This window comes from Rhinoderma darwinii, chromosome 10 (genome assembly GCF_050947455.1).
Source record: "Rhinoderma darwinii isolate aRhiDar2 chromosome 10, aRhiDar2.hap1, whole genome shotgun sequence".
In the NCBI taxonomy this organism is placed as follows: Eukaryota; Metazoa; Chordata; class Amphibia; order Anura; family Rhinodermatidae; genus Rhinoderma; species Rhinoderma darwinii.
Genome location: NC_134696.1, coordinates 100,006,054 through 100,027,081, shown reverse-complemented (window position 1 = coordinate 100,027,081; position 21,028 = coordinate 100,006,054). Strand labels below are relative to the sequence as shown.

At 40.0% G+C, this 21,028-nt stretch overlaps 2 protein-coding genes across 2 annotated transcripts in view; both read right to left on the bottom strand.

The window, feature by feature from the left end:
• LOC142661630 (uncharacterized) overlaps positions 1-5,599 on the bottom strand; it is a 15,236-nt gene extending 9,637 nt beyond the window's left edge. The window contains exons 1-3 of the mRNA XM_075839052.1: positions 5,527-5,599; positions 1,671-1,790; positions 86-235 (exon numbers count right to left, since the gene is read on the bottom strand). Of these exons, the coding sequence (XP_075695167.1) occupies positions 86-235; positions 1,671-1,790; positions 5,527-5,575 (319 nt within the window). The 5' untranslated portion in view covers positions 5,576-5,599. The remainder of the gene's footprint in view (positions 1-85; positions 236-1,670; positions 1,791-5,526) is intronic.
• Positions 5,600-12,348: 6,749 nt separating this feature from the next.
• LOC142661629 (uncharacterized) lies at positions 12,349-19,889 on the bottom strand. Its single transcript, XM_075839051.1, has 5 exons — positions 19,814-19,889; positions 18,685-18,801; positions 15,960-16,106; positions 14,751-14,891; positions 12,349-13,841 (listed from the first exon to the last, which is right to left on the bottom strand). The coding sequence occupies exons 1-5, from the start codon at positions 19,863-19,865 to the stop codon at positions 13,648-13,650; spliced, it is 651 nt and encodes a 216-aa protein (XP_075695166.1). The 5' UTR covers positions 19,866-19,889; the 3' UTR covers positions 12,349-13,647.
• Positions 19,890-21,028: the final 1,139 nt, after the last annotated feature.

Below are 21,028 nucleotides of genomic sequence, written 5' to 3'. Positions count from 1 at the left end.
TTGGTATGGAAACACATTGATTTGTGTGAACTATTTGGACTCATGAACCCTTCCCCTTGATACAATTCTGCACTTGACTAATTACCTATAGGCTTTGCCGGTGTGCATAGATTTTCAGAACAACATGTAGTCCCCATCCTCTCCAAGATACTGTAACTGTAAGCAAGTGTCCCAGTCACATTACATTCACTTGGTTGAGCACAAAATCTATCAAAATTCTGGAAGATAATTTCACCTATAGATAAAATGCGGGAAAATAAAAATATATGTTAAGCATTTTGTATTACAAATGTTTTTTAAGCATTTTAAAATTCACTGCAAGTGAAGTGTATGGAGGACTGCTCCCTAAAAGGATTTTCTCATCTGGACGACCTTTTCTCTAAATGAGTACCCATTGGCAACCAGCCAATCACTGCTGATCTGGATGTTCATACGCCCAGCGATCAGAATATATTGTCAAAGGAAACTCTGAGTGGCCACACGTTTCTCCTCTAGCGGCCACTGCAGGCAAAATGTGGTATTGCATCGCACAAATTTAATTGGAAACATTGGAAACTCGTCAAACAATCCCAGATATTGTCTCCCAATCCTTTCCCAGGTATTGGCTACAATATTAAAATACTAATAGCAGGGTGTGTGAGTGTGATTTTGGCCCCTGCGCATTAAAGGTTATGGGTCCCTTACCCAGTCATCTGCTCTAGCATAATACTGTAAGGATATTTCCACACATAGTATAAATACTGCGGATTTTACGCAACGGATTTCATTGTGGAGAACCCGCAGTGTAATACAGTAGCAGCAGACTGGAAAAGATTTTAACAAATCTCATCCACATGCTGCAGAAAAATACGCCAAAAAACGTTCCTACATTGACCTGGACTGTGTTTTTTTAATCAGCACCATGATAATTTATGCTTTAGAATAACTGCTTTTCTGTTGCAGGTTTTTCCCATTGAATTCAGTGGGGAGGTTAAACCCACAACAAATAGCAGATGTTGAGATTTTTTTGTGGCGAAAAAGCTGCAAATCCGGTGCAAAAATCGCAACTCAGAAAAAAAAAAAGATTATACTTGCCCAGATCTCTTTGTTTCTCCATCCAGGCTGGCCTCCAGGGATGACGTTTCCTCCCATGTGACTGCTGCAGCCAATCAAAGGCTGCAGCGGCCACATGGGATGAAATAACATCCCCGGAGGACGGGCTGCAGGACAGCAGAGGAATGTTTCCCCATGATTACGGGTAAGCATAAGCTTTTTTTTTTTACCTGCTGTATTTCGCAGCGGACATTCGGGCTGAAAAACTGCACCACCGGAATTTCCTGCGTGGACCAGAGTGAATACGCTGTGTACTTTTATGCAGCATATCCGTCCTGTGTGAACATAATCTAAGAGATCATTCATGGACACAAGCAGAGTCACAGCCAGGCTTTCCTTCCCTCTTGGTAAATCTTCAGTTTCCTTTCCTAGCTCTAAATAACCTGGCCCAAGTAGAATTGTTTGTTGGTGCCCCGTCATCCAGCTCCGGGGGCACATACCCGTGATACGTTGCCCTAGCTATGCTCCTCAAGGTATTTAAGGTATTTAATTGAGATGAGAGATGTACTTCCAGAACAAATTTAAGTAGACTTTATAATAAAATGACTGCATAAGTATCAAATAATCCCACCTCTTACCTATTACAGATATCCTATAGCGAGAGGCACACACGTTGCCATCGGGGCAGGCGGTAACGGTGGAAAACATACAGGCATCTGAGTTAAAGTCTGAACAAGTCGTACATTGCAAACAATAACCTGAAACAAAAGACAAATATTAATTTCTGAATTTTAAAAATTTATCAAGAAGTCAAAAAAATAAAACAAGTTTTTGGGAATAATATTGAGCATCACAGATATTAATTGAAGCTCCTAGGCACCAATGACAAATCTGTAATGTGGCCCCCTCCTACTATGTGCCATTTATCATACTGGTGTCTTATTGTGGATAAGAGGTCTCAGACACCAGGACCCAGGTATGACTTCTACCCCAGCACCCCCTATAGCTATGCCCCTTTTGACCATAATGAAACATTTCCAAAACTCCAATGTAAAAGACAAACTGTAAGCCAAGTCTTCTCATTTCATGAAGAAAATAAAAATAAAATCAGAGCCGATGTACGGAATTTGGTCACTCATATTTGCGACACAATAAAGTGCGTGGAAGTATCAAGACTGAAAACCAACCTAATGTTCGATTACTGTTAGGGGTGTATCTGTCAACAAGTTGGTTTAATGTTTCCAATAACAACCAGAAGAATAGTGAGTGCAGCTCTGGAGTATACTACAGGATGTAACTCTGGATCAGTACAGGATAAGTAATGCAATGTATGTACACAGTGACTCCACTAGCAGAATAGTGAGTGCAGCTCTGGAGTATAATACAGGATGTAACTCAGGATCAGTACAGGATAAGTAATGTACGTACACAGTGACTCCACCAGCAGAATAGCGAGTGCAGCTCTGGAGTATAATACAGGATGTAACTCAGGAGGATCAGTACAGGATAAGTAATGTAATATATTTAAACAGTGACTCTACCAGAAGAATAGTGAGTGCAGCTCTGAAGTATAATACAGGAGGTAACTCAGGATCAGTACAGGATAAGTAATGTCATGTATGTACACAGTGACTTCACCAGCAGAATAGTGAGTGCAGCTCTGGAGTATAATACAGGATGTAACTCAGGATCAGTACAGGATAAGTAATGTATTGTATGTACACCGTGACTCTACCAGCAGAATAGTGAGTGCAGCTCTGGAGTATAATACAGGATATAACTCAGGATCAGTACAGGATAAGTAATGTCATGTATGTACACAGAGACTCCACCAGCAGAATAGTGAGTGCAGCTCTGGAGTATAATACAGGATGTAACTCAGGATCAGTACAGGATAAGTAATGTAATGTATGTACACAGTGACTCCACCAGCAGAATAGTGAGTGCAGCTCTGGAGTATAATACAGGATGTAACTCAGGATCAGTACAGGATAAGTAATGTACGTACACAGTGACTCCACCAGCAGAATAGCGAGTGCAGCTCTGGAGTATAATACAGGATGTAACTCAGGAGGATCAGTACAGGATAGGTAATGTAATGTATGTACACAGTGACTCCACCAGAATAGTGAGTGCAGCTCTGGAGTATAATACAGGATGTAACTCAGGATCAGTACAGGATAAGTAATGTAATGTATGTACACAGGGACTCCACCAGCAGAATAGTGAGTGCAGCTCTGGAGTATATTACAGGATGTAACTCAGGATCAGTACAGGATAAGTAATGTAATATATTTAAACAGTGACTCTACCAGAAGAATAGTGAGTGCAGCTCTGAAGTATAATACAGGAGGTAACTCAGGATCAGTACAGGATAAGTAATGTACGTACACAGTGACTCCACCAGCAGAATAGCGAGTGTAGCTCTGGAGTATAATACAGGATGTAACTCAGGATCAGTTCAGTATAAGTAATGTAATGTATGTACACAGTGACTCTACCAGAAGAATAGTGAGTGCAGCTCTGAAGTATAATACAGGATGTAACTCAGGATCAGTACAGGATAAGTAATGTAATATATGTACACAGTGACTCCACCAGCAGAATATCGAGTGCAGCTCTGGAGTATAATACAGGATGTAACTCAGGATCAGTACAGGATAAGTAATGTCATGTATGTACACAGTGACTTCACCAGCAGAATAGTGAGTGCAGCTCTGGAGTATAATACAGGATGTAACTCAGGATCAGTACAGGATAAGTAATGTCATGTATGTACACAGAGACTCCACCAGCAGAATAGTGAGTGCAGCTCTGGAGTATAATACAGGATGTAACTCAGGATCAGTACAGGATAAGTAATGTATTGTATGTACACAGTGACTCCACCAGCAGAATAGTGAGTGCAGCTCTGGAGTATAATACAGGATATAACTCAGGATCAGTACAGGATAAGTAATGTCATGTATGTACACAGAGACTCCACCAGCAGAATAGTGAGTGCAGCTCTGGAGTATAATACAGAATGGTTTATGAGGGAGAAAAACAGGAAAAATATGGTTAAGGAAACATCAGAACTAACAATTATTGTTAATCGTAATAAAATCCTTCTGATTAGTAATGATGATGGTTCAGTTAAAGGAGTTTTCCCCATACACATTTATGGTTGGATCTGTCCCACGCCTGAAAGCCCCACCTATCCAGAGAAGCGTGCTCAGGTCTTTCTGTAACTCTCATAGACTTGAATGGAGAGAGCCGGTGCTTCGGTGCCTTCATCAATAGGCAGAAGAGGAGTCTAGGACTACGTTCTCCCAGTTGGAAAGATCTGAAACATATCCTGCCATAAATATCCATGGTTGAAAAATCCCTATAAGGTTGGATTCACAAAAGCAGTTATTAGTGCAGTCAGGCAAGAATGGATCCAAAAAAAAAGGAAAATTATAAAGGAAACCTAGAAAATGTACCTCTCTTTTGCTTCCACTCCTGTCGTTCAATAAACTGCTTAAAAGAACAATAAACAAGCACAACTGCATAAAAATATATCAATAGAAAAAACAATAATTGTGCACAACTACATAAATAACAATCAATAAGCAATAATCCTGCACAACTACATACAAAAAAAACCAAATACCAATAGAAAAAACAATAATCCTGCGCAACTTCATAAAAAAAGAAATATCAATAAAAAATAATCCTGCACAATAATCTGATTTACTCATCTTTAGCTTGAAGCAGTTTTGTGCCAGGTTTGCCAGTGAAGACGCTGGTGCCATCATCTCAGCCACATCGGCTGCACACGCATGAGGCTGGGTTCACACGACCATGTTAAGTCCGTAATGTACGGAACGTATTTCGGCCGGAAGACCCGGACCGAACACACTGCAGGGAGCCGGGCTCCTCGCATCATAGTGATGTACGATGCTAGGAGTCCCTGCCTCTGCGTGGAACTACTGTCCCGTACTGAAAACATGCTTACAGTACGGGACAGTTGTCCTGCAGCGAGGCAGGGACTCCTAGCATCGTACATCACTATGATGCTAGGAGCCCGGCCCCCTGCAGTGTGTTCGGTCCGGGTCTTCCGGCCGAAATACGTTCCGTACTTTACGGACGTAACATGGTCGTGTGAACCCAGCCTAAAGGAAACCTTTACACGAGCCCAGTGACAAATATGGCATAATCTTTGCAGTAGTGGCTTATATAGCACAGAAGATCCGGACACCGGCTTCCATTCTTAGTACAGATGTAGCCATCTTTATCTTGACTCACCCTGTAATAATCAGCTCTTTCGGGTCGGTTGCACACGAGCCTTATACAGGCACATTTTTTTCCCCACAAATCTCGGTCAGACTGCTGGTCTATGATGCTGTTCGTTCAGATCTTAAAACTTGCAGTCGGGACTTGCCTCATAATACAGGTGAAAATTGCTCCCATGTTACCCTTACGTAAATCCGTAACCATAGTCAAACATTAAATAAAATAATAATAAATTACCTGTTGTTGCCAAAGCAGAGAGGAAGGACACAATTCTCCAGAGATACATGGCTGCCGGTAGTCAGTCGCGTCCAGGTGCTGCTGTGATTTTATAGCAGACTGTTGTATTTTCTGGGAAACGAAACTCATTTTATTTCATTTCCTCAAAAGTCGCCAAACGACATTTCTTAAGATAATTATTTGGTTTAAGCAAGTCTTTGTTACTTTCTGTATTATTTTCTACCAGCTTTCAAGATCTCTGCTTGTTGTTATTCAGTAGGAACATTCACCGTTTTTTTCCAGTGGATAAGATTCTGTTCATGGTCATGTGATGGACACACAAGCGCGCGGCTCGTTACGGTTTCAGTATGGCCGGATTCAGACGTAGCGTTTCTGCAACGGAATTCTGTGCGGAAATTCCGCAGCATATTAACAATAGCAGCAAAGAAAATTCTGAAAATCTCATGGTGCGGAAATAACGCAGTAAAGACTTTCATAAATTGACCGACGGGGTGTTTTATTTACGCCTCATTTTCAAAAAATGGCTTGTGAAAAAACACTCAATAGAAAAACAGCTCCAAAAACGGCCGTATAAAATCCGCAAAAAACGCAAGTTGCTTAAAAAACGGCTGAAAATAGGGGGGTGTTTTTCCTTGAGAACAGCTCCGTATTTTCAGCCGTTTTTTGTTAAGCCTGTGAACATAGCCTAAGGCCTCATGCACACGACCGTAGCCATGTGCACGGCCGTGATTTTCGGGGAGGCCGGCCGCGGAGTGTCACCCGCGAGCCACCCGCAAATTATTTCCTATGAGCCTGGACCGGAAAACATGGCCGTAATTAGACATGCCCGTCTTTTCTGCGGTCCGGGCTCCTGGGCCATGCACGGACCGTGGAAACCTAAGCCTAAGACATTTAAACACGGAAAGTCTAAGTAATACACGGAAAGTGTAAAAATGCTGGAAATACATGTAAAGAACCAGCAGGAAGGAAGTCCAATATAAAATAGGCGGTAATTACTGTTTTTCTTCATCACTATTAAAATTAATTCATTCATTTATTAAAATAAACATGGACACACATAGGTTTGCATGTGAGCTGTTAACACAAAACGGTAGGAGATTTGTAATCAAGTTGCTAAAAAAAAAAAAGATCTATGAATTCGAGCAGAAAAGTGTCCACGCTTCAAAAAGAACAGTCTCCTCCGTAGTTATGTTCTGGATTACGTTGTAATTCTTTTTAGTTGCTTTTAGTGATAAGTTATAATGTTGCAGTAAGTTATTTAGGTCAAGTTAAAGTTTACTTCATCTCTATGTGTAAGTCGGAGTTACGTTTTACGGGTCTAACATTTCAATGGCATTTCATTCAATTCTGCAGATCTCGTGCCAGGATGTATCAGGGACGGAGGAATTTCTGAGAGTAAGGCCCTGTTCACACAGAGTTTTTTTTGCTGCGGTTTTTGCCCTGGAAACCGTGGCAAAAAACTGCTAAAAATGCCTCCCATTGATTTCAATGGGAGACGGAGGCGTTTTTTCCACGCGAGCGCTAAAACCGCCTCGCAGGAAAAAGAAACGACATGCCCTATCTTATATACACACATATATACGCACATATACACACACACGCACCTGCTCATAAGGGTCAAAGCTTCTAGAATATATAAAAATTGACACTGTGGGGGTTTAAAAAAAGAAGAACTCATTAGGAATGTCGACAGCCTGTCTGGCAGGCGTCACGCTACTCTTCGTGTTGGTGCACACGGCAGCGGGCTTCTGACATTGGCTTTTGTATTTTTCATAGGTTTACTTACTATTTTCGATATCTTGCTGAATATCTTGTATGTTTCACTTAAAGGGCTCGTCCAAGCTTTTTATACTGATGACCTATCCGCAGTTGTGATCGGTGGGGGTCCAATCACTGAGACCCCGACCAATCACTAAAATGAAGACTTGAGTGAGTGCTCAGCCGCTTTGTTTTCTCGGTTTGTGTACGGATCATAGACTTTCTATTGAGCCTGACCTCCGATACATCGGTTTTCAGAGAAAAGCCGATCAGAAACCAGGCAGCTTAGCTCTCATCTGAGCGCTTCTGCCGCTTCGTTTTAGTAATCGGTAGGGGTAAGAATATATTTATCAGGTGTAGTAGAACAGCGGTCCCCAACCTTTTTTTAACCAAGGACCAGTTTCATGCAATTCAATTTTTTCATGGAATGGCAGGGGGTGTGGGGGGGATTGGGGTGTAGAGTCTGTTCACACATTGTGTAAATACTGTGGATTTTCCGCAACGGAATTCATCACGGAAAATCTGCAGCATAATAAGGCAGCAGCAAAGAGATAGAACAATTCTCATCCACACGCTGCCTAAATAGTGAGCTCAGAAACTGACATGTGGTAGCATGCGTCAGGAAACCTTAACTTTACTTTTTCAATGGCTTTTGTTGTATCATATCACGCTGCAGCAAGTTATCAGAGTCAAGATAAAGATGGCTTCATCTGTACAGCTTCTAGTTATCCTGGATACATAGAAACTGTATATTGCGCTCAGACCTGAATCCGTCAGGTCCGCGGGACTGACGGGTTCATTGACTGCTGGTCCTGCATGTCTCTGACATGCATGATGCACCCGTTATCGATCACATTTAATTCATGAACTTGGATGTGATCGATAACACGCAGGACCCACTGTCACCAATGCCTTCAGTCTCGCTGACCTGACGGATTAGTCTCTGAGCGCGAGATGCAGCTTCTATGTGTCCAGGATATTCATATTACTATCAAAATTGGGGAAACGATTTTAAGAATTCTTCTATATGTGTCCCTGGATATCAACTATTCCACCCCCTGTTTCCCTCTCACACATCCGTCTTTGACTGTAAGGCACCTGTCTGCAGCAGGAGTCCTCCCCGACTAATCTCCCTGCCACAGGAGACAGACATTATAAGCCGCACCGCCTGGCTAAGATGGGATCAAAAGAAAATTTGTTTCAGGAGCTGCGGAAAATTCTTCAGATTGATAAACATTGTGGAAAAGTTTTTCTTCTATTTCTTTTGTAAGGGGTTAAGAGTAAAGAAAACAAAGTTTTATTCTGTTGCTTCGCATTTTTCCAAAGGGAAACTTCTCCATTGCTTTTACAATGTTGTTGTTATGCCAGTGCAGGAATCCCATAGGGCATCAATAATTCTCAAAATTTTATATCTAAAAATAATTTAACCCTGTAAGTATGGAAACAGCTCACATATCACAAATTCAGAGGGTGGTTTGGCTTAGTTCTTGGCGGGAGAATTCAGAGCTTGTCAGCGACCAGTGTGAGTTCAGCGTCCTTCAGCACAGAAGATAGGTAGGTAAGGTCAGATATTGTATATAGAAGTACCACACACAATCTACACTCCTCCGAAACCTAAAATATCCCATCAACACAATATAATTAGAAGACCTTTTTGTTCCCCCATTAAACCAAACATGCAAAATAAAGTCAGGACATTTATAAAAGTGAGTCAAAGAGAAAAAAAAAATGTTTATACCGTGTTAGTCATTTAAAAAAGTTTCATTGCTCTCAGTAAGGCTGGGTTTTTTGCAGTAAGATTTTACATAAAACGCCGCGGAACACGCTTTCTCTGCCTCCCAATGATGTCAATGGGAGGTCAGAGGCGTAAACGGCCGAAGATGGGCATGTCCCTTCTTTTTCCCGCGAGCCGGTTTTTCCGCTTGCAGGAAAAAGACGTCTCTGCCTCCCATTGAAATCAATGGGAGGTATTTTCAGCCGTTTTTTTGGAGCGTCTTACGACGCGGTTTCCGCATCAAAAAAGTTTTAAAAAAACTCAGTGTGAACTGGCCCTAAGAGGTACAAAGTAACAGTCTTACAGATATAAATACTTTTCAATAGCTAAAAAAAAAAAAATGATGTCAAATAGCAACCTTTCAAGACTCTGTAGGTCTTTTCATCAGGCATGGTAACAAAATATTTAAAGAAACACTTAAATATTTATATATACACAAAAGAGCAGGATGTGGTGTAATAAATGGCCACGGAAAAAACAACCGTTCAACAGAACGAGCATGGAGAGAATAAAACCTCCTTCAAGACAAAGAGGTCAAAGTAGAGTCACATTTCCGAGAAGATAAAGGATTGTGAAACTGTTCTAGTATAGTAGAGTAATGAGTGCAGACGTCTCTTTCCGCCTTGAAAATGATGAAAGGAATGACAATGTAAACACTTAAGAAAGCCGATGAAAAAACTGAAAACTAACACTAAAGCAAGACTGTAGTAGAAGCGTAAAAAACAAAAAGACGTGCTATAAAGAAGAAAGGCGAGGAGCTCTAAACACTCATTGGCTGTTTCTATATCTATGTCTCCCATGCATTTGTTCGGAGAGTGTGTAGACATGTGTGGCCACCTCTCCACTGAGATCAGGAACCCCGGACTCTTTATTTTTTTGCATGGGTGGAGGTCCCTTTTAATTATTAAACATTAAAACTCTTTATATATAAATTGCAAAATGTAAAATTAAAAAAATAAAAAAATGTCTATGGAATTACACTTTGGTAAAATAAAGATCGATGTTGTCATTTACAGTGAAGGAAATAAGTATTTGATCCCTTGCTGATTTTGTAAGTTTGCCCACTGTCAAAGACATGAACAGTCTAGAATTTTTAGGCTAGGTTAATTTTACCAGTGAGAGATAGATTATATAAAAAAAAAAAAACAGAAAATCACATTCTCAAAATGATATATATTTATTTGCTTTGTGCACAGAGAAATAAGTATTTGATCCCTTTGGCAAACAAGACTTAATACTTGGTGGCAAAACCCTTGTTAGGAAGCACAGCAGTCAGACATTTTTAGTAGTTGATGATGAGGTTTGCACACATGTTAGATGGAATTTTGGCCCACTCCTCTTTGCAGATCATCTGTAAATCATTACGATTTCGAGGCTGTCGCTTGGAAACTCGGATCTTCAGCTCCCTCCATAAGTTTTCGATGGGATTAAGGTCTGGAGACTGGCTAGGCCACTCCATGACCTTAATGTGCTTCTTTTTGAGCCACTCCTTTGTTGCCTTGGCTGTATGTTTCGGGTCATTGTCGTGCTGGAAGACCCAGCCACGAGGCATTTTTAATGTCCTGGTGGAGGGAAGGAGGTTGTCACTCAGGATTTGACGGTACATGGCTCCATCCATTCTCCCATTGATGCAGTGAAGTAGTCCTGTGCCCTTAGCAGAGAAACACGGCCAAAATATAATGTTTCCACCTCCATGCTTGACAGTGGGGACGGTGTTCTTTGGGTCATAGGCAGCATTTCTCTTCCTCCAAAAACGGCGAGTTGAGTTAATGCCAAAGAGCTCAATTTTAGTCTCATCTGACCACAGCACCTTCTCCCAATCACTCTCAGAATCATCCAGATGTTCATTTGCAAACTTCAGACGGGCCTGTACATGTGCCTTCTTGAGCAGGGGGACCTTGCGGGCACTGCAGGATTTTTCTCCATTACGGCGTAATGTGTTACCAATGGTTTTCTTTGGTGACTGTGGTCTCAGCTGCCTTGAGATCATTAACAAGTTCCCCCCGTGTAGTTTTCGGCTGAGCTCTCACCTTCCTCAGGATCAAGGATACCCCACGAGGTGAGATTTTGCATGGAGCCCCAGATCGATGTTGATTGACAGTCATTTTGTGTCTTCCATTTTCTTACTATTGCACCAACAGTTGTCTCCTTCTCACCCAGCGTCTTACTTATGGTTTTGTAGCCCATTCCAGCCTTGTGCAGGTCTATGATCTTGTCCCTGACATCCTTAGAAAGCTCTTTGGTCTTGCCCATGTTGTAGAGGTTAGATTCAGACTGATTCATTGAGTCTGTGGACAGGAGTCTTTTATACAGGTGACCATGTAAGAGCTGTCTATAATGCAGGCACCAAGTTGATTTGGAGCGTGTAACTGGTCTGGAGGAGGCTGAACTCTTAATGGCTGGTAGGGGATCAAATACATATAATTTTGACAATGTGATTTTCTTTTTTTTTTTTTTATATAATCTATCTCTCACTGGTAAAATTAACCTAGCCTAAAAATTCTAGACTGTTCATGACTTTGACAGTGGGCAAACTTACAAAATCAGCAAGGGATCAAATACTTATTTCCTCCACTATATATCAGCTATCTTATTTTTAAGTTTACGCATGGCATTAGACCTTAGAAGGGTTGACCCATTAAGGAAGATCTCAAACTTAAGACTCCTTCAGCCAGATCACAGAGTCACGTGTCTCTGATCTGGTTTCCCAGGATTTGATTCTGGGCAGAAATGGACACATACCTCAAAGAGGCCCTTGTGCACAAACAGTATATGGGCACCTTGATTTCCAACAATTTGATGAGAATGACAGTCCACCAGTAATTGTGCACCATCATTTGCCCAGTCCCCTGCATTCACTCCAATAAACAGTAAGGAACTGTTATTTATATGGTAAGGTGTTGATGGGCCCCCTTGCCTACAAGGCCCATGCGGTACCGGTTGTACATATGTTGCCCATGCCGTAGGGTACTCCGGTTTATTCCCATACTCCCCAAAAAATACTTATACAGTAGTTTAATTGACTTCTTCTGAAATTGTCCCTAGTATGTTTGAGATAGGAAATTTCATTTATGAGCTCTATTGGGGACAGTGCTGATATAAGTGATGCCAGTCTTTACGACGCTAAAGAATATATTGGCGCTCTATCGTTGGCTCCTTATAAGCGACAGGAGATATGATGATTATGGATATTTAATATAGGGATACTTCTTTATATATTCATAGTACCAAAAATTGATATGATAACACAACATTTTTATAATATGTATTTTTATTGAAAAACATGTACACATGGGAATGCAAAGGAGCAACACAGTAGGGAGATAAGAGCAGCGTGGTGGAAATATCACAACAGTAGTTAACGGGGACAATCAATGAGAAGACCGACCAAGAAGAAAATAATGACTGAAAAGGTAGAACAAAGGACAGAGGGAAGAGTAGAGAGCTGTCTAATGGAGAACCAGATAACTAAGGACAGAATTACTTCTACAGTCCAGCTACAGAACTCTATAAATGGAAGGGGTAGCTCCATGACTAAGAAAAATGGAAATCGGTAGGGGGAGCCATTTACAGAAGAGGATATTAAACTTCTGAAAGAGCTTTTGTTTCATAGGTGGAGGTGAGATAGATCTCCTGGATATTTCAGTAAAGTGTCCTTCCAGGTGTAGCGGAGATTTTGCGTAGGATCTACAGAACATGGGGAGGGAGATTAATCAGGACCTGAATTTAAGTTGCAGTAACTTTCTGTACATAGACAGAGAGCTGTGTACTTGGTGCTAGAAATCCAAGTTTGGAAAGGAAGGTTGGGGGTTGTAGAGTTAACAAAATGTCACCAACAAAGAGCAAAACTTAAAATTCTTGTTTACCGACTAAGATACTCGAAATTGTAGGCTTTTGCCTGATCTGGGAGGCCAATAGCTTACACCATCAGATTCATATCGGGCTTGGGAAATATACTTATAAGAATGAAGCATTAAGCTGGGTTGGGGTCCTTAATAGGAATTTCTGGCAGATACATTGAGAGAGGGTCTTGGAAGACTTTGTAAGACAGATACGTAAACTATCGAGGATTTACAAGAGGAAAGGACCTTCATCATGTCGCAGACTTCATTAAGGGAAATGGGCTCATTGAGCATTTATTTGTCTTCTTTGGGCAGAGAGTGAAGGTTACAGGATCTGGTGTCGGAAAACCCGGCATGGAGCAGAGGCGAGAATAGTATTACAAGAATGAGGAAGTCTTGGGGATTCTTCCACCCAGTTTACAATCCCGGGAGATTTCTTAAACTGTTAGAGACCTTTGTATGTGCATTATTTTGTGATCCATGCATACATAGCTAAAAGATATATGTAGGTGAAGAAGAAAAGGTCGATTTTATTTTTTGGGAAGTGGGGGAGTGGAAAATTCACAAGATGTTGAATCAAATTTACAAGAGAATGAAAAGCCATAGATACAGGAGACAATTGTTTTATTTTCCAGCCAAGGTTCACTGGAAACATTCTGAAAATGATAAAAACAATAGAAAAAAAACCCTATTTCAAACATTTGTCATTTCTTTTGGCCCCATTCATCCGAGGATTCTCAACAACTGTTAGAAGAAGAATTTCAGCAGCAGAAGACACGCAATGGCCGGAGTCAGGACGACTTTATGGAGACTCATACCGGCACTGGTGCAGATAAACTTAACGACAGTTGATGTTCCTCCAATGGTTTGGGACTGGCTGCCAAGATCACAGATGCTCTTTGATGCGCACCCCCGAATGGCTGATGAAACTGAGGCTGATCCTACAAAAATTCACATAAGAAATTTAATTTAACACAATGTTAAGAATTTATAAATGAAGATTGTCTAAAAGGAAAACTGGCCTCGTGACCATAGCAACCAATCACAGTGCAGATTTAATTTCCTAAATTGTCCTGAAAACAAAAGCTGCACTGTGATTGGCCAGTTTTCTGTTAGACAGCTTTCATAAATGAGATTTATGTACTATATTTTATTTATTAATATCGGTAATTGCATTTCCATCCACAGTTGTTAATGATTTTCAGCTCCTCCCCAAACCCCATGGAAAACACCCCAATAAGTGAAATGTGACATCACTTTGGGTTTGACAGGTTGTCACTTTCCTTCCTCTATACAGATGTGAATAGGAAAGGGAGATTTCTTACCCAAATTAAAGGCCTAACAAGTTAAGAGATGTTTCAGGGTTAAAATAGACAATTGTCCTTTCTGCTGTGAGCCTTCAATGCCAATCAGCAGCAGGAAAGGGGCTGATATGTCAGTGCTTTCCTGTTATTGTTATTCCTTTACAGCATGTACATAAGATAAAAGTCAACAGAAGGAGCCAATTTTGTTTTGAAACATATATGTGAATTATACACCATTCATGATGGCCAACGATAGACTTTTGTTTGTCAAAAATGTGATCTGTCAGGTTGGATATTTTATGCCGCTGTTGGCTGAATATGAGCGTGAATGGCATGATCGGCCAAGTACAATTATAAACTTAGGTGTTTGCCCAACTTAAACCTTTTTATCGGCCCCCTAGTAGGCATATTGGACACCATTTAGTGGGCACCAGAAAATTCACTAGTTCAGTGTTGATAAGAAATCTTATCTAGAGGACCTGTCAACATTAGTCAATTGTTCCCTTTAAAGCAAAGTAAAAAAAAAAAATGAACAATTGTTGTTACCTGTTATTTGTGTTGTCTGGAGAAGACACATATTCTGGTCCCCTGTGCATTGTAAAGTATCGGAAGTGTAACACCAGTTAGAGTCAGCAGAAAGGCAGGATCGGCAGACCAGTCCATTGGGGACAGAGCTTGTTGTAGGTACTAGAACCGGAAAGTATATTAAAAAAAAAGAGGAATTGTTTTCATCACATTTACGCCATAATGGGGCAGATTTATGAATGTGATTGCTGCTAGATCTCGTTATAAAATGCGCCAAAATGTGTCGCATTTCTGGTGCATAATATTGCATCTAGTTTTCGACCTAAGTATGAAGCAAATGCGCCAAAAATAACAGATGTTTACGGTTGTCTAGACAATTTTCAAAAGTGTATACGGAAACGGGCGTGGTTTGTTGAAAAGGAGTGTGGCTTAACTGCGCCAAGGAACTGCACAATTATGCCAAATGTTTGCTGATGTAATTAAGCTACCAAGTGGCGGTATACGGAAGAGAAAAATGTCTAAAATGTCAAGCAAGATGCGCCAAAATTTATCTTACTACGTGCGCCACTGGGATAGATTTGGTGCATCTTCTGACCGCCTGGTGTAAGTTTACGCTGTGTAAATGTTAGATCGCATTAGTAAATCTGCCCCATTGTGTTTCATGTATGAACCTATAAATAACGTTCATCATCCACCCTTTTTATTGTTATAGGGGGTCTCGCCTCACTAAAGGACATTAAGATAACAATCAGTTGGCTCCCTGGTACCCCCTGATATTTATTTATGCCGCTACATCGGTAGCATGATGACGACGTGTGATTGCAGAAACCAATCACTAGACGGTAATGTCAGCGAGGATCACCACTGTGACCAATAATCGGCTGCTGCGGTCTTGCGTCAAGATGACAAATCAATGGTGGAGTGGCATAAACATAACTGGAAGGAACATGGCAACAGTCAGCATGGCAGCCGCGGGGGATTTGAAAGGTAAGTAGAATATTATTATTATTTTTTTAATCTATATGTAGAATTAAAAATGTCATGCGGCTTGAAAATCTCGTTAACTCATTGTTGTGCACACCCAAGTGAGAGTGCGCCACGTTGTGACATTGTAATTCTGTTGGGCTAGTAATCTCGGAGCCCTGGAGTTAATGATTTTTTTTTCTTTCCCAAACTACAAATATATATAGAAAAGGGCAAAAATGAAATATCACAAAGTGGATGACTTACATGCAGGAATAGCAGGAGTACAGCTGTCAGTGCCACAACATGAGGATGACATCTTGATTTGTCCTTGCTTTAGGCCTATGCTGCCCTTGACGTCACATTGGGATGAAGGTGTGCATTCCCTGGCAAAAATTCTAATCGCTGTTCCACCTACAAATAAACAAAACAGACTCATTTTATTTTTTCTTTCTGAAATTGAGAATACAAATCCTTAAAGCGACCGTCCGGTCTCAGAGACAAAACTATCAATGTGATGGGTTATATGGAGTAATATTACCTGGTGCCCTCCGGTTGCCCTCCTCTGCTGTGGATCCATCATTTTAGGGTTCCCTCTGTTTTGTCTCAAAACGGCCACAGCATTTCTCATAGTCCAGGACACTCCCTCTGTTCATGGATTGGACAGAACTGCTCACATGAGGGTCAATCCGAGACCATTGGGAGTGTCTCAGACTCATAATCTAAGAAGCACTGCAGACATTTTGGTAAAGCACAGGGGGGACCCTAAAATGGCAGATCTACGGCAGAGGGGGGCAACTGGAGAGCAGCAGGCAATATTACTTCATAAACACCAACATATTTAAAATGTTATCCCGGGAACGGAGGGTCGCTTTAAGAGATTGTGGCATAGCGCTAAGAGGTGAGGGTTCTGCACAGTGTTTGTCAGTCTGAGGGATTTTAGACATTTTGCAGAGAACTCATGTTAATGGTCATCTGTCAGCAGTTTTGAGACCTCAAAACTGCTGACGGTGCTATATACTGGACGAGGAGAGCAGCATGGCCATAACTGTGGTTTTAGTCCTGCAGGTCGCATGTCTGATAAATCTACTTTTTAATGTCCCTGGTGCTGCGATTGCAAATGCCATGGAGGTGGCCCCTTCACGTTCAGTGCTCCGGACTCTCTGCACTGATCGCTGCCAGCCCCTCCCTTATGCTCTGAATGACGGTTATATCCTCCAATGTAGAGCCGGCACTCAAAGCCGAAGGGGTACTTGCCATCCCGATGCCGGGGCTATAAAAACAGAGATTTCTTGGTCATGAGTCCTGCATGGTCGACACCACAGGTATAATCACGCTACACTCCCCATCCTGTATACTGCACTGTCAGCAGTTTACAAGGCTCAAAACTGCTGACAGATTCCTGTCAATTTTCTCCATATCTTCTCCAGTTTGGTTAGAGAACAGCTGAGGGGAGGGATTTAGTGAAGAGGCGGGGCTCAGATTGTCTGGTTTCATATTGGGGAAGAGCTCCTGCTGCAAATATTTGCCTTACAGCTAGAGATTAGTTTATTCTGAAATCTTAAAAAAAGAAGGAAAAACAAAACATACTAGGACACCTAATAAAGAATTCTTGACTTATTTTTTCCAATTTTGATTTAAATAAGGGACAGAACCGGAGGATATTTTGTGAAGCGTTGCTAGATTTTTCGTTTGCCATGATGTGTAGTAGGCAATGGGAAAGGTGATAATAGTAGAACATACTACTAAGATTTAAATCCCAAATGGTGGGAGATTTAAACCCCTTGTGTCACCCCCCCCCCCAAAAAAAAAAAATTGCACAGAAACTTTTATTAGTATAATAATTACGGTGGGAGTAGAGAAGCGTGGGCGTTGTTTTGAGGCTAAGGTTTAGTAAATATTCCTTTAAAGGGGGGGGGGGCGATGGCGTGATAGAAGGAACCCCATATGTCCATCTATGGCTCAGTTCACATCTGGTTTGTGGTATACATCACATATGTTTTTATACGATTTCCCATATAAGGTTACAAAAACGTATATGTTTTGTATATGTCGTCCATATGTCGCCATTGACTTCAATACAGATAAAAATGTATACGTTTTGGAAAAGTACTGAAAAGCGTAGTAGACGACTATAATAAGTAGGGGGATTGACATTATATACAAATGATAAATATAATGTCAATTCCCCCTACTTATTATAATTATGGTATAAAACAGGCACAAAAACAAAATAAATGTAAAATCTGCCACATGTGAATCCTCCCTCAAACTTCTCCTAAGGAGGGTGTCAGGAGGGGGTAAGAAAGCAACTGAGACCATCTGCAGAAATCATGTGGAGTGTAGCCAATCCCCTGTGAACTGAGACTGGGATCACACGTCTCAGGCAAAATGTGTTTTTTGCCACAAATCGCGGTCGCGGCATTAAAATACTTTCACCGTAACGTGTTAACCCAGCCTAAAGAGGAGCGCAAATCTCTTTCCTGTCCTAAAAATTAGCTTCAATGTAAGTGCAGGAAACATGTATCAGGCTGCAGTCCAGGCTATTTAACTCACAGAGGATTATCTAGACTGGATGCAATTGTAACAAACCCTCAGCTGTGACAAGTATTAGGTTTCTAGAGGTTATCAGCCTCTAGATTTAAATTGGAAAGTTTCCATTTACTCACAACAAGCAGAGATCTTGAAATGATGAGCAACTTATACACATTGGGGGAGATTCATCAAATCTGGTGCAAAAGAAAAGTGTTTTGTCTTTTCCAAAGGGCGTTTAGATAATGAAAGGTGGAATATGGCGCTGTGGGCAACTACTCCACGAGTTTTGATAAATGTTTTATAAAGTGACAGAACTTTTCGTTATATACTGATTAAGCTTTATTTATGTAGAACTGGATTTTTCCTTCATACTTTATGATAAATATTTTATAAAATATAAAAAGAAGACAACAAAATAAAAACATTGCAGAAGATTGTATTTTATCATAGAACTCACCAATATCGGTTTCTGAATATGAGGATCCACACAAAAAGCCAGAAGGACAAGTCACGCTGCTGCCGGTGCAGGTCTGGGAAGATGTAGACAGACACGTCGTACACGAGAGAGCGGAACCTAAAGAGATGGCACACGACCAGCACATCCATCACTTATCACACTGTACATTGGAATTACTATGAGGGTCACATATTAAAAGAGTTTGTCATCAAGTTTATTTCTGCAGCAACGTCACTGAGATCAGAGGTATGTGGGGCAGATATTTAAAAACTCATCGCACACCATGAATGGAGGAGGATAGCAGACCTGGACTACAGAGACTTACTACTTTGGACAATACAGATGTAGCCAAGTTTATCACGCAACAAAAGTAATTGAAAAGCTATTGAAAAACTTAACGTGTATTTAATACATTAAAGGTCAAGATAAAGATGGCTACGTCTGTATATCTGACCAAGTGGAATATTAATAGAAAACTATTATTATTATTTATATTATTATTGCTAAAGTTATTTTATTAGCATTATTAATACTATTTTCTTCTTTTTGTTGTTGTTTTATAATTTTTTTGTACTTTTTATATTTTTTATTATTATTATTATTAGTAGCAGTAGTATTATATTTTTTATTATTATTATTATTATTATTATTAGTAGCAGTAGTATTATATTTTTTATTATTATTATTATTATTATTATTATTAGTAGCAGTAGTATTATTTTTATTAGTATTATTAATATTATTTTTTTTTTTTATTATTAATTCTTTAATACATTTTTCTACTTTTGATATTTATTATTAGTATTACTATTATTCTGATGATTATTATTATTATTATTATTATTATTTTTATTATGGGTATTATTAATATTATTCACTTCATTATCATCATCATTATAATTATTATTATTATTAGTATTACTATTTTATCTTTTTTTTTGTACTTATAATATTTTTAATAGTATTGCTATTATTATTATTATTATTATTATTATTATTCGTAGTAGTAATAGTATTAGTATTTTTATTAGTAGTATTACTTTTAATACTAGTATTGCTTTTAATAATATTATCTATTTATCCATAAGACATAATGCAAAGAAAAAGATAAATAATTGAGAAGACTTACTTGTTGCTGCAAGAGTTAAAAGGAGGCTCAGAGTTCGTATCAGGAAAGTCATTGTTCAGCTCTTGAAGATAGTTCCTACTGTGTGATAGAAAACTTGGTTGGGGATTTAATTTATCGTTTTATTTGGGGCGGGACATGGGAGGATTTCAGAGAAATTAAAGTCTGCTCACCAAGAAACGAAAGTTAACGTTTGCCTACAACCTTTCTTTTTTTATATTAAAAGGAATATATTATTAGAAAATGCTATATTATTTAAATAATTTTTTTTATTATACAGAAAAAAACTGAAAGTTTGGTGAAAGTCAGGTGAGCAGTTATCTGATGTTTTTCATTATTTGCCCTTTAAATCGTTATGACTATTTTTTTCTAGTACTAGGTTTTTATTGTAAACACGTTCTTTAACACAGATGGCAGAACTGGAAACCTTCTTTAGTCCTCTAGCTAACATGGAAACTCATCAGCACCGTCACAGTGCGGGGGCGCAAATTGGGTGAGAGAGGGAGCACTTTTCCTCTGTCTAACAGCTTAGATGCCACAGTCGTAAGGAGTTGAATGGGTGGCATTAGTGATATGTCCGATGTAGCAGCGTGTCAGCTGGAATAGACAACTAACAAGCGCTGCAGATGGTGCAATTCCTGCATCGTACATTTACGGCGCTAACTACATAGTGCTGTAAATGTACAGTGCTGGACTCATTGATTAGAATTCAGGGTCAGATTAATCATCACATTAAAGGGCAGGTTTAGAAGAGTCTTCTCATAATCTTTAGAGGGCAGGGTCAGCAGAGTCATCTCGTTATCGTTAGAGGGCAGGGTCAGCAGAGTCATCTCATTATCATCAGAGGACCAGGTCAGGATAGTCTTCTCATTATCATTAGAGGACCGGGTCAGCAGAGTTATCTCATTATCTTTAGAGGGCAGGGTCAGCAGAGTCTTCTCAATATCATTAGGGGGCAGGGTTAGCAGAGTCATCTCATTATCTTTAGAGAGCAGGATCAGAGTCATATCTTTATCATTGAGGGAAGGGGACAGCAAAGTCATCTCATAATCTTTAGAGGGCAGGGTCAGCAGAGTCATCTCATTATTAGAGGGCAGGGGACAACTCTATTATACTACTAGAGGCCTAGATAACAAATAGAGTGTGATGCATGAAATATTCGTGAATTCCTGCGTTTTTTATGCTCACCTTACAAGAGCCATAAGTTGTTGTTTTTTT

Coding starts and splice junctions, on each gene's coding strand:
- LOC142661629 (XM_075839051.1), bottom strand. CDS start 19,865: ATGACTTTCCTGATACGAACTCTGAGCCTCCTTTTAACTCTTGCAGCA. Junction 16,107..18,684: donor ATATTCAGAAACCGATATTG/GTGAGTTCTATG, acceptor GTTTATTTGTAG/GTGGAACAGCGATTAGAATT. Junction 14,892..15,959: donor TACTCCTGCTATTCCTGCAT/GTAAGTCATCCA, acceptor TTCCGGTTCTAG/TACCTACAACAAGCTCTGTC.